This window comes from Nerophis ophidion, linkage group LG16, assembly GCF_033978795.1.
Source record: "Nerophis ophidion isolate RoL-2023_Sa linkage group LG16, RoL_Noph_v1.0, whole genome shotgun sequence".
NCBI lineage: Eukaryota > Metazoa > Chordata > Actinopteri > Syngnathiformes > Syngnathidae > Nerophis > Nerophis ophidion.
In genome coordinates, this window is record NC_084626.1 from 48160734 (window position 1) to 48176819 (window position 16086).

Here is a 16086-nt window from a genome sequence, read left to right on the forward strand (position 1 = left end):
GCAAATCCTTTTCAAGCCATATTCAGTTGAATATGCTACGAAGACAACATATTTGATGTTCAAACTGATAAACTTTTTTTTTTGTTTTGCAAATCATCATTAAAGTTGAGGAATGCTCACCAAACACTTATTGGGAACATCCCACAGGTGTGCAGGCGAATTGGGAACAGGTGGGTGCCATGATTGGGTATAAAAACAGCTTCCCAAAAAATGCTCAGTCTTTCACAAGAAAGGATGGGGCGAGGTACACCCCTTTGTCCACAACTGCGTGAGCAAATAGTCAAACAGCTTAAGAACAACCTTTCTCAAATTGCAATTTCAACATCTACGCTCCATAATATCATCAAAAGGTTCAGAGAATCTGGAGAAATCACTCCACGTAAGCGGCATGGCCGGAAACCAACATTGAATGACCGTGACCTTCCATCCCTCAGACGGCACTGTATCAAAAACCGACAATAATGTCTAAAGGATATCACCACATGGGCTCAGGACCATTTCACTTAATATGGTTCGTCAATACATCTGTAAGTGCAAGCTAAAGCTCTACTATGCAAAGTGAAAGCAATTTATCAACAACATCCAGAAACGCCGCCGGCTTCTCTGGGCTCGAGATAATCTAAGATGGACTGATGCCAAGGGGAAAAGTGTTCTGTGGTCTGATGAGTCCACATTTCAAATTGTTTTTGGAAATATTCGACATAATGTATCAGAACCAAAGGGGAAGCGAACCATCCAGACTGTTATCGACGCAAAGTTCAAAAGCCAGCATGTATGATGGTATGGGGGTGCATTAGTGCCCAAGGCATGAGTAACTTACACATCTGTGAAGGCACCATTAATGCTGAAAGGGATATACAGCTTTTGGAACAACATATGCTGCCATCTAAGCGCCGTCTTTTTCATGGACGCCCCTGCTTATTTCAGCAAGACAATGCCAAGACACATTTAGCTCGTGTTACAGCAGCGTAGCTTCGTAAAAAAAGAGTGCGGGTACTTTCCTGACACACACACACACACACATACACACAAATGTGTATGTATATATCGATAGATATATACATACACACAAATGTGTATGTATGTATGGATAGATATATACGGTGGTGGTCAAAAGTGTAGATACACTTGTAAAGAACATGATGTCATGGCTGTCTTAGTTTCCAATCATTTCTACAACTCATATTTTTTTTGTGATGTAGTGATTGGAGCACATACTTGTTGCTCACAAAAAACATTCATGAAGTTTGCTTCTTTTATGAATTTATTATGGCTCTACTGAAAATGGGTCAAAAGTATACATACAGCAATGTTAATATTTGCTTACATGTCCCTTGGCAAGTTTACCTGCGATAAGGCGCTTTTGGTAGCCATCCACAAGCTTCTGCTGATTTTTCACCACAAAATTGCCGCAGTTCAGCTAAATGTGTTTCTGACATGGACTTTTTTCTTCAGCATTGTCCACACCTTTAAGTCAGGACTTTTGGGAAGGCCATTCTAAAACCTTCCTTCTAGCCTGATTTAGCCATTTCCTTTAACACTTTCGACCTCTCGTTTGGGGTCATTGTCCTGTTGGAACAGCCAACTGCGCCCAAGACCCAACCTCTGGGCTGATGATTTTAGCTTGTCCTGAAGAATTTGGAGGTAGTCCTCCTTTTTCATTGTCCCATTTAAAGCAGCAGTTCCATTGGCCGGAAACCAACATTGAATGACCGTGATCTTCGAACCATAAATCAGCACTGTATCAAAAACCGACATCAGTCTCATAAGGATATCATAGGTATCATAGATAGATAGATAGGTAGTACCGTATTGATTCCTTCAGGAGAGTTCCTTCAGGAAAATTAAAATTCCAGCAGCAGTGTACAGAGTTGAGATCAATTTAAAAAAAAGTCAAAAGTAAATAATGGGGGTTTAAATGGAAACAAAATAGAGAAATATTACAATATGAACAAAAAGCAACAATGGGAATAAAAATATGACAGTAAAATAAGAATATAACAGGAGAAATTAGGCAGTAGTGACCCTTCCATCCATTTTCTACCGCTTATTCCCTTTTGGGGTCGCGGGGGGTGCTGCCGCCTATCTCAGCAACAATCGGGCGGGAGGCGGGGTACACCCTGGACAAGTCGCCACCTTATCGCAGGGCCAACACAGACAGACAGACAACATTCACACTCACATTCACACACTAGGGCCAATTTAGTGTTGCCAATCAACCTATCCCCAGGTGCATGTCTTTGGAAGTGGGAGGAAGCCGGAGTACCCGGAGGGAACCCACGCATTCACGGGGAGAACATGCAAACTCCACACAGAAAGATCCCGAGCCTGGATTTGAACCCAGGACTGCAGGATCTTCGTATTGTGAGGCAGACGCACTAACCCCTCTGCCACCGTGAATGTTATGAAAACATATTTCACTGTTATTGTTTTGCATCCCCTGTCAGCCTTGTACCCCTCCCCCCCCACACCAGAGAGGAGTTGTACAGTCTAATGGCGTGAGTAAGTAAATAAGCTCCAGAAATCAAGAAGTTACAGTCGCGATCAAAAGTGTAGATACACTTGTAAAGAACATGATGTCATGGCTGTCTTAGAGTTTCCAATCATTTCTACAACTCATATTTTTTTGTGATGTTGGGATTGGAGCACATACTTGTTGCTCACAAAAAACATTCATGAAGTTTGCTTCTTTTATGAATTTATTATGGCTCTACTGAAAATGTGAGCAATCAAAAGTATACGTAGAGCAATGTTAATATTTGCTTACATGTCCCTTGGCAAGTTTCCCTGCAATAAGGCGCTTTTGGTAGCCATCCACAAGCTTCTGCTGATTTTTTTGACCACTAAATTGCTGCAGTTCAGCTAAAATTGTTTGTTTCCTTCAGCATTGTCCACACCTTTAAGTCAAGACTTTTGGAAAGCCATTCTAAAACCTTCATTCTAGCCTGATTTAGCCATTTCCTTTACCACTTTTGACCTCTGTTTGGGGTCATTGTCCTGTTGGAACAGCCAACTGCGTCCAAAACCTTATCTCCGGTCTGATGATTTTAGCTTGTCTTGAAGAACTTGAAAGTAGTCCTCGTTTTTCAGTGTGCCATTTAAAGCAGCAGTTCCATTGGCAGCAAAACAGGCCCAGAGCATAATACTACCACCACCATGTTTGACGGTGGTAATGGTGTTCCTGGGATTAAAGGCCTCACCTTTTCTCTTCCAAACATATTGCTGGGTATTGTGGCCAAGCAGCTCCATTTGTGTTTCATCTGACATCACATGGACAAAGATAAGATCTTCTGGAGGAAAGTTCTGTGGTCAGATGAAACAAAAATGGAGCTGTTTGGCCACAAAACCAAGTAATATGAATTGAGTTCTTTAATCCCAGGAACACCATTCCTACTATCAAACATAGTGGTGGTAGTATTATGCTCTGGGAATGTTTTGCTGCCAATGGAACTGCTGCTTTAAATGGGACAGTGAAAAAGGAGGACTACCTCCAAATTCTTCAGGACAAGCTAAAATCATCAGCCCAGAGGTTGGGTCTTGGGCGCAGTTGGCTGTTCCAACAGGACAATGACCCCAAACAGAGGTAAAAAGTGGTAAAGGAATGGCTAAATCAGGCTAGAATGAAGGTTTTAGAATGGCCTTCCCAAAAGTCCCGACTTAAAGGTGTGGACAATGCTGAAGAAAAAAGTCAATGTCAGAAACACACTTAGCTGAACTGCAGCAATTTTGTGGTGAAAAATCAGCAGAAGCTTGTGGATGGCTACCAAAAGCGCCTTATCGCAGGGAAACTTGCCAACGGACATGTAAGCAAATATTAACATTGCTGTATGTATACTTTTGACCCATTTTCAGTAGAGCCATAATAAATTCATAAAAGAAGCAAACTTCATGAATGTTTTTTGTGAGCAACAAGTATGTGCTCCAATCACTACATCACAAAAAAATATGAGTTGTAGAAATGATTGGAAACTCTAAGACAGCCATGACATCATGTTCTTTACAAATGTATCTACACTTTTTACCACCACCGTATATATCTATCGATATATACATACACATTTGTGTGTATGTGTCAGGAAAGTACCCACACTCTTTTTTTACGAAGCCACGCTGTTGTAACACGAGCTAAATGTGTCTTTGCATTTTCTTGCTGAAATAAGCAGGGGCGTCCATGAAAAAGACGGCGCTTAGATGGTAGCATATGTTGTTCCAAAACCTGTATGTACCTTTCAGCATTAATGGTGCCTTCACAGATGTGTAAGTTACCCATGCCTTGGGCACTAATGCACCCCCATACCATCACACATGCTGGCTTTTGAACTTTGCGTTGATAACAGTCTGGACCGCTCGTCGGGACCCAGGATGGACCGCTCGCCTGTATCGGTTGGGGACATCTCTACGCTGCTGATCCGCTTGAGATGGTTTCCTGTGGACGGGTCTCTCACTGCTGTCTTGGAGCCACTATGGATTGAACTTTCACAGTATCATGTTAGACCCGCTCGACATCCATTGCTTTCGGTCCCCTAGAGGGGGGAGGTTGCCCACATCTGAGGTCCTCTCCAAGGTTTCTCATAGTCAGCATTGTCACTGGCGTCCCACTGGATGTGAATTCTCCCTGCCCACTGGGTGTGAGTTTTCCTTGCCCTTTTGTGGGTTCTTCCGAGGATGTTGTAGTCGTAATGATTTGTGCAGTCCTTTGAGACATTTGTGATTTGGGGCTATATAAATAAACATTGATTGATTGATTGATGGATGGTTCGCTTCCCCTTTGGTTCTGATACATGATGTGGAATATTTCCAAAAACAATTTGAAATGTGGACTTGTCAGACCACAGAACACTTTTCCCCTTTGCATCAGTCCATCTTAGATTATCTCGAGCCCAGAGAAGCCGGCGGCGTTTCTGGATGTTGTTGATAAATTGCTTTCACTTTGCATAGTAGAGCTTTACCTTGCACTTACAGATGTATCGACGAACCGTATTTAGTGAAATGGTCCTGAGCCCATGTGGTGATATCTTTTAGACATTATTGTCGGTTCTTTCAACCTTAATGGTGCCTTCGCATATCTGTAAGTTACCCATGCCTTGGGCACTAATGCACCCCCATACCATCACAGATGCTGACTTTTCAACTTTGCGCCTATAACAATCCGAATGGTTCTTTTCCTCTTTCTTTCCGAGGACACAGTTTCCAAAAAACAATTTGAAATGTGGACTCATCAGACCACAGAACACTTTTCCACTTTGTATCAGTACATCTTAGATTATCTCGGGCCCAGAGAAGCCGGCGGCGTGTCTGGATGTTGTTGATAAATGGCTTTCACTTTGCATAGTAGAGCTTTACCTTGCACTTACAGATGTATCGACGAACCGTATTTAGTGAAATGGTCCTGAGCCCATGTGGTGATATCCTTTAGACATTATTGTCGGTTTTTGATACAGTGCCGTCTGAGGGATGGAAGGTCACGGTCATTCAATGTTGGTTTCCGGCCATGCCGCTTACGTGGAGTGATTTCTCCAGATTCTCTGAAACTTTTGATGATATTATGGAGCGTAGATGTTGAAATCCCTACATTTCTTGCAATTGCACTTTGAGAAAGGTTGTTCTTAAACTGTTTGACTATTTGCTCACGCAGTTGTGGACAAAGGGGTGTACCTCGCCCCATCCTTTCTTGTGAATGACTGAGCATTTTTTGGGAAGCTGTTTTTATACCCAATCATGGCACCCACCTGTTCCCAATCAGCCTGCACACCTGTGCGATGTTCCAAATAAGTGTTTGATGAGCATTCCTCAACTTTATCAGTATTTACTGCCACCTTTCCCAACTTATTTCTCACGTGTTGCCGGCATCAAATTCTTTAATAATTTTTTTGCCCAAAAAAAAAATGTTTATCAGTTTGAACATAAAATATGTTGTCTTTGTAGCATATTCAACTGAATATGGCTTGAAAATGATTTGCAAATCATTGTATTCTGTTTATATTTACATCTGACACAATTTCCCAACTCATATGGAAACGGGGTATACATATATATATATATATATATATATATATATATATATATATATATATATATATATATATATGTATATCTTGATTGGATTATCCAGAGAATAGTGCTCGATACCGTGGTAGAGCGCAATATGTAGGTGTGCGAAAAATTACAAGACTACTTCGTCTCTACAGAACTGTTTCATGAGGGGTTCCCTCAATCATCAGGAGATTTTTGATGATTGAGGGAACCCCTCATGAAACAGTTCTGTAGAGACGAAACAGTTCTGTAGAGACGAAGTAGTCTTGTAATTTTTCCCACACTTACATATATATGTATATATATATATATATATATATATATATATATATATATATATATATATATGTTCTTCGATGCTGGCATTACGGCAAGTGACAAGGGGGCACAACACTAATTAGCTGTCTTTCAAGGGGCTCTGCTCCTACTCTAAACAAGAACCTGGTGAAAACCTGTTTAAAGACTAACTCTGTGTGTTTTACTTATCCCACATGTCACCACAGAGGAGTAGTAGGGAGGACAAGCCAAAGAGGAAAAACGTGATGACGACCATAGCACTGAAAAAGGAACTTATCGCCAAGTGGGAGAGGGGTACGCGGGTCTCTGACCTGGCTGTCCAGTACAATATGGCTAAGTCGACAATATCGACTATACTGAAGAGAAAAGAAGCCATCAAAGCTGCTGATGTGGCAAAAGGGGTGAAAACACTTAGCAGCAGAAGAAGCGATAAAGTGGAAGAAGTGGAAAAAGTTCTGCTGGAGTGGATTACCCATAAACAGTTGAGGGGCGACACGGTGTCAGAGACCCTGATTTGTGACAAGGCCAGGGAGCTTCACAATGCTCTGACTAGAGACAACCCAGGGGGCAGTGCTGACCAGTTCAAGGCCAGCAAGGGCTGGTTTTGCAAATTTAAAAAAAGAAGTGGAATCCATGGCGTGCTAAGACCGGGGGAGGCTGCCAGGGCTGAAAAGGAAAGCAACCACAGATTTGAAGACGAATTCGAAGACTTGGTTGACAACCACGGCTTTCTCTCTTAAGTGTTTGTGACGGAACTGGAAGAGAAGAACACCTGCAGAACCAGACGGCGGAGACCTGAATATAAAAGCACTGCACGTGTACTAGTTTTTAAAAAATTAAAAACTACACATTTTGGATTACCTGACAGTTTTGAGACGTGTGATGGACCTGTTGACTCGTGCAATACAATCAAAGAGAAACCTTTCAAAAGGTTACAAAGAGGGCGGTGTGATGCGAAACTGAGCCTTCGTACTGTCCAGAGATTTGGAAGGCTTGGAAGCCATCGTCCATGGACCTGGAGATTGATAAAGAGTGCTGGCAAATTGCAGTCTTCACGGGCAAAGAGAATCTGCTAAGGAACTATGTGAGAAGGAGGAACAAGAGTCTGCAGTCCAGTTGTGCAATCTCACCTCCCAAGATGCCGTCTGACCCCTCATCCAAGTTAAGGTAGAGTATCTTTTCTTGTTATAACATTTGACCATGACTTCTTACCTACATTCCAAAAATCCCTTCATACTCATTCTTAAACTCATAAGCTGATGCAATGTTTTTAAAAAAGACGTTTTGATGCAACTTGTGAATAAGCTTCCGCAAAATCAAGCATTTTACCAAACTCAAAAAAAAAAAGCCTGTGAAAGGATATACACATCGTACAACAGCTGCCATCGCTTTCTACCTTGGATGGCCAAATCTTGTCCCACCATCTAGTAATGCTCGTCTGCTTCCAAACATGCAAGGAACAGTTAGGGCCGCCTGTAATTGCACAGCAGTATTTATAGGAAGTATATTTTCAGAGTGCAAGTATTACTGAACAAAGGCCTCCTCTCAATTACACCCCAACTTTCAATATCAATCAATCAATCAATGTTTACTTATATAGCCCTAAATCACTAGTGTCTCAAAGGGCTGCACAAACCACTACGACATCCTCGGTAGGCCCATATAAAGGCAAGGAAAACTCACACCCAGTGGGACGTCGGTGACGATGATGACTATGAGAACCTTGGAGAGGAGGAAAGCAATGGATGTCGAGCGGGTCTAACATGATACTGTGAAAGTTCAATCCACAATGGATCCAACACAGTCGCGAGAGTCCAGTCCAAAGCGGATCCAACACAGCAGCGAGAGTCCCGTTCACAGTGGAGCCAGCAGGAAACCATCCCAAGCGGAGGCGGATCAGCAGCGCAGAGATGTCCCCAGCCGATACACAGGCAAGCAGTACATGGCCACCGGATCGGACCGGACCCCCTCCGCAAGGGAGAGTGGGACATAGAAGAAAAAGAAAAGAAACGGCAGATCAACTGGTCTAAAAAGGGAGTCTATTTAAAGGCTAGAGTATACAAATGAGTTTTAAGATGGGACTTAAATACTTCTACTGAGGTGGCATCTCGAAGTGTTACCGGGAGGGCATTCCAGAGTACTGGAGCCCGAACGGAAAACGCTCTATAGTCCGCAGACTTTTTTTGGGCTTTGGGAATCACTAATAAGCCGGAGTCCTTTGAACGCAGATTTCTTGCCGGGACATATGGTACAATACAATCGGCAAGATAGGATGGAGCTAGACCGTGTAGTATTTTATACGTAAGTAGTAAAACCTTAAAGTCACATCTTAAGTGCACAGGAAGCCAGTGCAGGTGAGCCAGTATAGGTATATATGTATGTATATATGTATATAAAGGTATATACAGTACAGGTATATATGTATGTATATATGTATATAAAGGTATATACAGTACAGGCGTAATGTGATCAAACTTTCTTGTTCTTGTCAAAAGTCTAGCAGCCGCATTTTGTACCAACTGTAATCTTTTAATGCTAGACATGGGGAGACCCGAAAATAATACGTTACAGTAGTCAAGGCGAGACGTAACAAACGCATGGATAATGATCTCAGCGTCTTTAGTGGACAGAATGGAGCGAATTTTAGCGATATTACGGAGATGAAAGAAGGCCGTTTTAGTAACGCTTTTAATGTGTGCCTCAAAGGAGAGAGTTGGGTAGAAGATAATACCCAGATTCTTTACCGTGTCGCCTTGTTTAATTGTTTGGTTGTCAAATGTTAGAGTTGTATTATTAAATAGAGGTCGGTGTCTAGCAGGACCGATAATCAGCATTTCCGTTTTTTTGGCGTTGAGTTGCAGAAAGTTAGCGGACATCCATTGTTTAATTTCATTAAGACACGCCTCCAGCTGACTACAATCCGGCGTGTTGGTCAGCTTTAGGGGCATGTAGAGTTGGGTGTCATCAGCATAACAGTGAAAGCTAACACCGTATTTGCGTATGATGTCACCTAGCGGCAGCATGTAGATGCTGAAGAGTGCAGGGCCAAGGACCGAACAAATGCATGTAGTGTCATCTGCACATTAACATTTATAAACGTAAACAATCCCGGGCGAAAATGATGGAATCACCAGTCTTGGAAGATGGTCATTCAGTTGTCAAAAAGCCGATAATTATAGTCATTTTAATTTGAAACTTTCTGGTTTTCAGAAACATTGGGAGAAATTAAGGAAATAAATTGCGGTAGTCAGTAACCGTTTACTTTTGAGGTTTAGTGGAGTAAAACAATATGGAATCGTTTAATACAGAGGAAAAATGATGGAATCACAAACAAAAAACACTAGTACTTTGTTGCACCACCTCTGGCTTTTGCAGCAGCTTGCAGTCTCTGAGTGACAAACAGAAGTCTTTATCAATCTTGCTCCTGCTTTCTGTGATCAGATCAGTTTTGCAGGTCGGACTCTTGTCGTGGACCATTTTCTTCAATTCCCAATACAGATTTTCAGTTGGATTGTGATCCGGACTATTTGTAGACCTTGACAATGACCATATGAATCTTTATTATTTTTTTTTTTTTTATATAAACAGTTTTTGCTCTTTGTCAAGATGCATAATCGTCTTGAATGATGTAATCCTCTCCAAACGTATTTCCAATAGATAGTGAGGAAGAAGTATCCAAGTAAAGTTGTGGTTTTTATTGAAGATGTGAAGTGAAGTGTATTATATTTATATAGCGCTTTTCTCCAGTGACTCAAAGCGCTTTACATAGTGAAACCCAATATCAAAGTTACATTTAAACCAGTGTGGGTGGCACTGGGAGCAGGTGGGTAAAGTGTCTTGCCCAAGGACACAACGGCAGTGACTAGGATGGCGGAAGCGGGAATCGAACCTGCAACCCTCAAGTTGCTAGCACAGACACTCTACCAGCCATCTCCCCGGTGCCATGACCTGACATGCAACCCCACAACATCAATGACTGATGGCTTTTGCAGGTTTTCTTCAGGCAGTCGTCTTCATATATCTCATTGGTTCTAGCTTCATCACCTTGCCCAATGCAGATTTGTCACTGAATATGACTTCCACCCATTCATTCATAGTCCACCATTACTTCTCCTTAGCCCATTGGGACCTTCTTTTTTTTCCCCCATTTAGGCGTTAATGACAGCTTTTGTTGGACTATTCTGTATTTAAAACCTGTTCCCTTTCTTCATTTGTTCTGCTGTGCATTTTCTGTTTTCAAGACTTTTAGTTTTCTGTCTTGGACACTTTGATGTTTTCCTCGGTCTACCACTGCCTTCCCATGTTGTCCAGGTTTTAGACAGTCAACACATTTTGCAACCAGGGTTTACCTTCTTGGAGAAGTTTGATAATCCTCGCCTTTGTTTTAGTTGACATCTCTGGTGTTGCAGCCTTGATTCATGTCAATCCACCAGCTGCAACAGCTCTCCAAGTTGTAAACACTCCTTTTTAACTGCAGACTAATACACAGATTTAATCTGAAGCAGGCAGGGGTGCCCATTACGTCGATCGCGAGCTACCAGTCGACCGCGGGGGGTGTGTCAGTCGATCTCCAGCCAGGCTTTTTAAAAAAATAGACCTAAAAATGAGTGATCATCAATCTTCACCAAGACGTCACTTAAATGACATTCACGGTACCGGAGGGTCTTGTGAGATGACGCTGGCTGCTGCAAGATCATTATTATGAAAATATGACAGAGAGGAAGGCGAGAAACACTTTTTATTTCAACAGACTCTCGCGTCGTACCTTCCGTCAAAACTCTAAAGGCCGACTGCACATTTCCTATCTTCACAGTAAAAGCCCTGCTTCATGCTGCCTGCGCTAACTAAATACAGAGTCTCGGAAAACTGGCGTGCACAAGCGATCCCTCAGAAAGCTGGCGTGCACATCACTTGTGCACGCCAGCTTTCCGAGCCTCTTATTTTGTTAGCGCAGGCAGCATGAAGCAGGGCTTTTATTGTGAAGATAGGAAATGTGCAGTCGGCCTTTAGAGTTTTGACGGAAGGGACGGCGCGAAAGTCTGTTGAAATAAAAAGTGTTTGTCGCCTTCCTCTCTGTCATTTTTTCATAATAATGAACTGGCAGCAGCCAGCGTCATCTCACAAGACCCTCGGGTGCCGTGAATGTCAATCAAGCAAGCTACGGAATTTGCCGCCAATGTTTTTCTTGTAAAGTGTATGGAAGCTGGATGAATTAGATGCCAAAAACCAACCACTTTCATGTGGTATTGTACAGAAAGGACAACTTTTTTTCTCCTCCATTTGAAAATGTGGGCGTTATCATCATTACTGTCTGATTCCAATCAATGCAAGTCATCAGAATCAGGTAATACATCAACTTATATTCTTGTCTTCGTGAAAGAAAGACATCTATATGTGTTACACATGTTTGTATTATCATTAAACACATTTAACTTGTTTACAAAAATGTCTGTTTCATAAATAAATAAATATAAATGATATATATAAATGAGGTAGATCCCCTCCAGTTGGTCAATTGAAAAGTGCAGAAAAAGTCTGGGCACCCCTGGAAGCAGGTGTTAGCTTTGGAAATGAACATTTACAGGGTGATTCCATTTTCTGTCAGAATTGTGTGATTCCATATTTCTAACTCTGCTTGATCTAAAAATGAAACAATTAGTGACTACCGCAATTTACATTCATGATTTCCTTTCTTTTTTAAGCTGCAAAGTTGCCATTTGAAATGACTATTGTTTTGTGTCATGTCTGTTATCTGCTTTGTGTTTTTTTTTTAACAAAACGAAACCACTGACTTAAGTTATCCTCCAAGTCTGATGATTCCATCATGTTTTGCCAAGGCTTGTACTCGCCATTACACTGGAAGTGATGTGACTGTGCACAGGTCATCTCCTTCATGAATTGTCATCCAAAAAAATGAATGTCTTACTTTTGCTCCTTTCATGTCTCGGATGAACATCATTCCGAAATCCAGACGGCTGAAGACTGCAGAGAGCAGGAGACAACCCTGGTGTTTGCAAGGTACGTAATAAGGAGAACACAGTCATGGTACTTCCTCCTCATATCTTTCTGACAACGTTGACCGCTTTCTTTCAGAATGGAGACCTACAAGTCTTAAAATTGTTGAAGAGGAGTACTGCTTGAATTCCTGATGTAGTAAAAGCCAAGTTTAGACACCGGAACAGGGCGCCCGGATTTACAAATATTATAGCTACTATTTTCCTACAAACCTAGAATCGGTTTGTCGCAAGGCACACCTTTTACACCACTTTTTCTCACTTGAAAGGCATGTAGCATGTTAGAATACTGACATACAGACAGAAACCTGAATTTAGGACTGTGAAGAAATGGTCCAAGGAATCCAAGCAGTGAGTCAAAGGATGGTACAGATTGCAGTGACTTTGAAGAAGTCACCGTGACATCATGCCTCAGCTTCTGTGAGAACATGTATGTGCAGACTAGGACCTTCTGCACATACTACAACAATCCCTGGTTTAAGGAGTGGGGATGGGCTACTGTGCTAGCAGGCCAGGAACCAACTGGCGAAGGAGATCAGGGTCGCTAAAATGAGCTCCACTGAGAAGCTAAAACAATGTTTCTCATCTAACGAAGCCCTCAGAGGTTTGGAAATGCCTGGGAGAGGTCACCCAAACCCCGCCCTGCAGCAACAATGGACAGGCTGGGGACCTGAACACCTTCTACTTCTGGTTTCCACAACCATCACCCCCCAAAAGTCCCTCCTTCTCAACCCACACCTGCACTGACCATCAATTAAAAGGATATGAGCCAACTCTTCCAGGAACCAAAGACCAGAACGGTTCCAGGACCAGATGGTGTGCCTCCCCTCCTGCCTGAGCGTCTGTGCTGATCTTCAACTCATCACTGGCGCTGTACGAAGTGCCCTCCTGCTTCAAAGGCTCCACGACCATCCCAGTCCCAAAAGAAAGCTGCCATCACAGAACTCTATAGACCTGACATCCGTGGTCATGAAGTCCTTTGAGAGACTGGTGCTGCGCCACCTAAAGGACATCACAGGCGCCCGGCTGGGTGCCCTGCCGTTTGGGTAAATTGGTTGATGGAGAATGCAGTCATCCATCCATCCATCCATCCATCATCTTCCGCTTATCCGAGGTCGGGTCGCGGGGGCAGCAGCCTAAGCAGGGAAGCCCAGACTTCCCTATCTCCAGCCACTTCGTCTAGCTCTTCCCGGGGGATCCCGAGGCGTTCCCAGGCCAGCCGGGAGACATAGTCTTCCCAACGTGTCCTGGGTCTTCCCCGTGGCCTCCTACCAGTCGGATGTGCCATAAACACCTCCCTAGGGAGGCGTTCGGGTGGCATCCTGACCAGATGCCCGAACCACCTCATCTGGCTCCTCTCGATGTGGAGGAGCAGCGGCTTTACTTTGAGTTCCTCCCGGGTGGCAGAGCTTCTAACCCTATCTCTAAGGAAGGCAAAGCTCTCAATTTACCGGTCGATCTACGTTCTCATCCTCACCTATGGTCATGAGCTTTGGGTCATGACCGAAAGGATAAGATCACGGGTACAAGCGGCCGGAATGAGTTTCCTCCGCCGGGTGGCGGGGCTCTCCCTTAGAGAATGCAGTCAGCCACACCCTAAATCACCTCGACTCCCCAGGATCCCGTTTGTGGACCATAGCTCTTATCTGCATTGAACACCCATCTTGATTACCCTGCACCATAAACCCCACCTGTCAGTGAATCACCAACTTCCTGACTGAGGAGGCTGCAGGTAAGGGCTTCCAATGCTTTTCTCCCTCGACACCAACAACCACACCTCGGGGGATCCTTCTGTAAAACTCTTGAAGTTCGCAGACGACACAACCGTCGTCAGTCTCATCCAGGACGGTGACGGGTTCCTACGGACGGGAGGTGGAACAGCTGACTTTCTGGTGCGGTCAGAACCATCTGGAGGTGAACTGTGGAGATGCCAGCACACCCCAACACAGTGTCTACTGGGACTTCTTCTGAGTTCCTGGGATCCACAATCTCACGCGACCTGAAGTAGACAAAATCAGAAAGAAGGATGTACTTCTTGCGTCAGCTCAATAAGTTACAACCTGCCCCAGGATCTGTCGATTATGTTCCAGACCTCCATCGTTCAGTATGACTTGTGCAGCCTCCATCACTGTCAAGCTGGACAGACACAGAGACTGCAAGGGACAATGAGGACTGTAGAAAAGATCATCGGTGTCCATCTTCCCCCACATCCAGGACTTAGACCGGTCCAGGGTCAGGAAACGGGACATTAGCATCATTGCAGTCCCGTCAGGGGTTAAAAATGGCTGTACGCCAAAACAAGCCATCATAAAGAACACTTTCTTCTGATGAGCCATGTGGAATAACACTGAAACTATTCTGTCCCTGAACGTACTAAATCATGATCACGTCATTACCTTTTTTTGCTCTGTTCACCGCTGCACTATTATTTATTAGCCTTGCACATTTTAGTAACTTAAGCACTTGTTTATTTATTGTTTACATTGAACAAAGAGAGCACAGACTATCAAGTCCAATGTCTTGTGTTAAACATACCTCGCCAATAAAGCTGCTAATGAATTAATTTCAGTGGAAGTCGTTGATTTGAGTTAAGAGCTCCTTAACAAAACAAATTAAACTTGTAAGTGTAGGTACTGTGGAATTAGAATTGTCTCACATCAACTTATATATATCGATATGATCTTAATACATATCAATCAATCAATCAATGTTTATTTATATAGCCCCAAATCACAAATGTCTCAAAGGACTGCACAAATCATTACGACTGCAACATCCTCGGAAGAACCCACAAAAGGGCAAGGAAAACTCACACCCAGTGGGCAGGGAGAATTTACATCCAGTGGGACGCCAGTGACAATGCTGACTATGAGAAACCTTGGAGAGGACCTCAGATGTGGGCAACTCCCCCCCCCTCTAGGGGACCGAAAGCAATGGATGTCGAGCGGGTCTAACATGATACTGTGAAAGTTCAATCCATAGTGGCTCCAACACAGCCGCGAGAGTTCAGTTCAAAGCGGATCCAAGACAGCAGCGAGAGTCCCGTCCACAGGAGACCATCTCAAGCGGAGGCGGATCAGCAGCGTAGAGATGTCCCCAGGCGATACAGGCGAGCGGTCCATCCTGGGTCCCGGCGAGCGGTCCATCCTGGGTCTCGACTCTGGACAGCCAGTACTTCATCCATGGTCATCGGACCGGACCCCCTCCACTGGGGAGTGGGGGACATAGGAGAAAGAAAAGAAGCGGCAGATCACCTGGTCTAAAAAGGAGGTCTATTTAAAGGGTAGAGTATACAGATGAGTTTTAAGGTGAGACTTAAATGCTTCTACTGAGGTAGCATCTCGAACTGTTACCGGGAGGGCATTCCAGAGTACTGGAGCCCGAACGGAAAACGCTCTATAGCCCGCAGACTTTTTTTGGGCTCTAGGAATCACTAATAAGCCGGAGTCTTTTGAACGCAGATTTCTTGCCGGGACATATGGTACAATACAATCGGCAAGATAGGCTGGAGCTAGACCGTGTAGTATTTTATACGTAAGTAGTAAAACCTTAAAGTCACATCTTAAGTGCACAGGAAGCCAGTGCAGGTGAGCCAGTACAGGTATATATGTATGTATATATGTATATAAAGGTATATACAGTACAGGCGTAATGTGATCAAACTTTCTTGTTCTTGTCAAAATCTTTTAATGCTAGACATGGGGAGACCCGAAAAGAATACGTTACAGTAATCGAGGCGAGA

General features: G+C 43.4%; 1 protein-coding gene across 1 annotated transcript in view; it reads left to right on the forward strand.

The window, feature by feature from the left end:
- Positions 1-14905, forward strand: part of LOC133535492 (uncharacterized) — a 16775-nt gene extending 1870 nt beyond the window's left edge. Inside the window, exons 3-5 of the mRNA XM_061875372.1 lie at positions 6537-7497; positions 12302-12348; positions 12424-14905. Coding sequence (XP_061731356.1) covers positions 6537-7070 — 534 coding nt within the window. The 3' untranslated portion in view covers positions 7071-7497; positions 12302-12348; positions 12424-14905. The remainder of the gene's footprint in view (positions 1-6536; positions 7498-12301; positions 12349-12423) is intronic.
- Positions 14906-16086: the final 1181 nt, after the last annotated feature.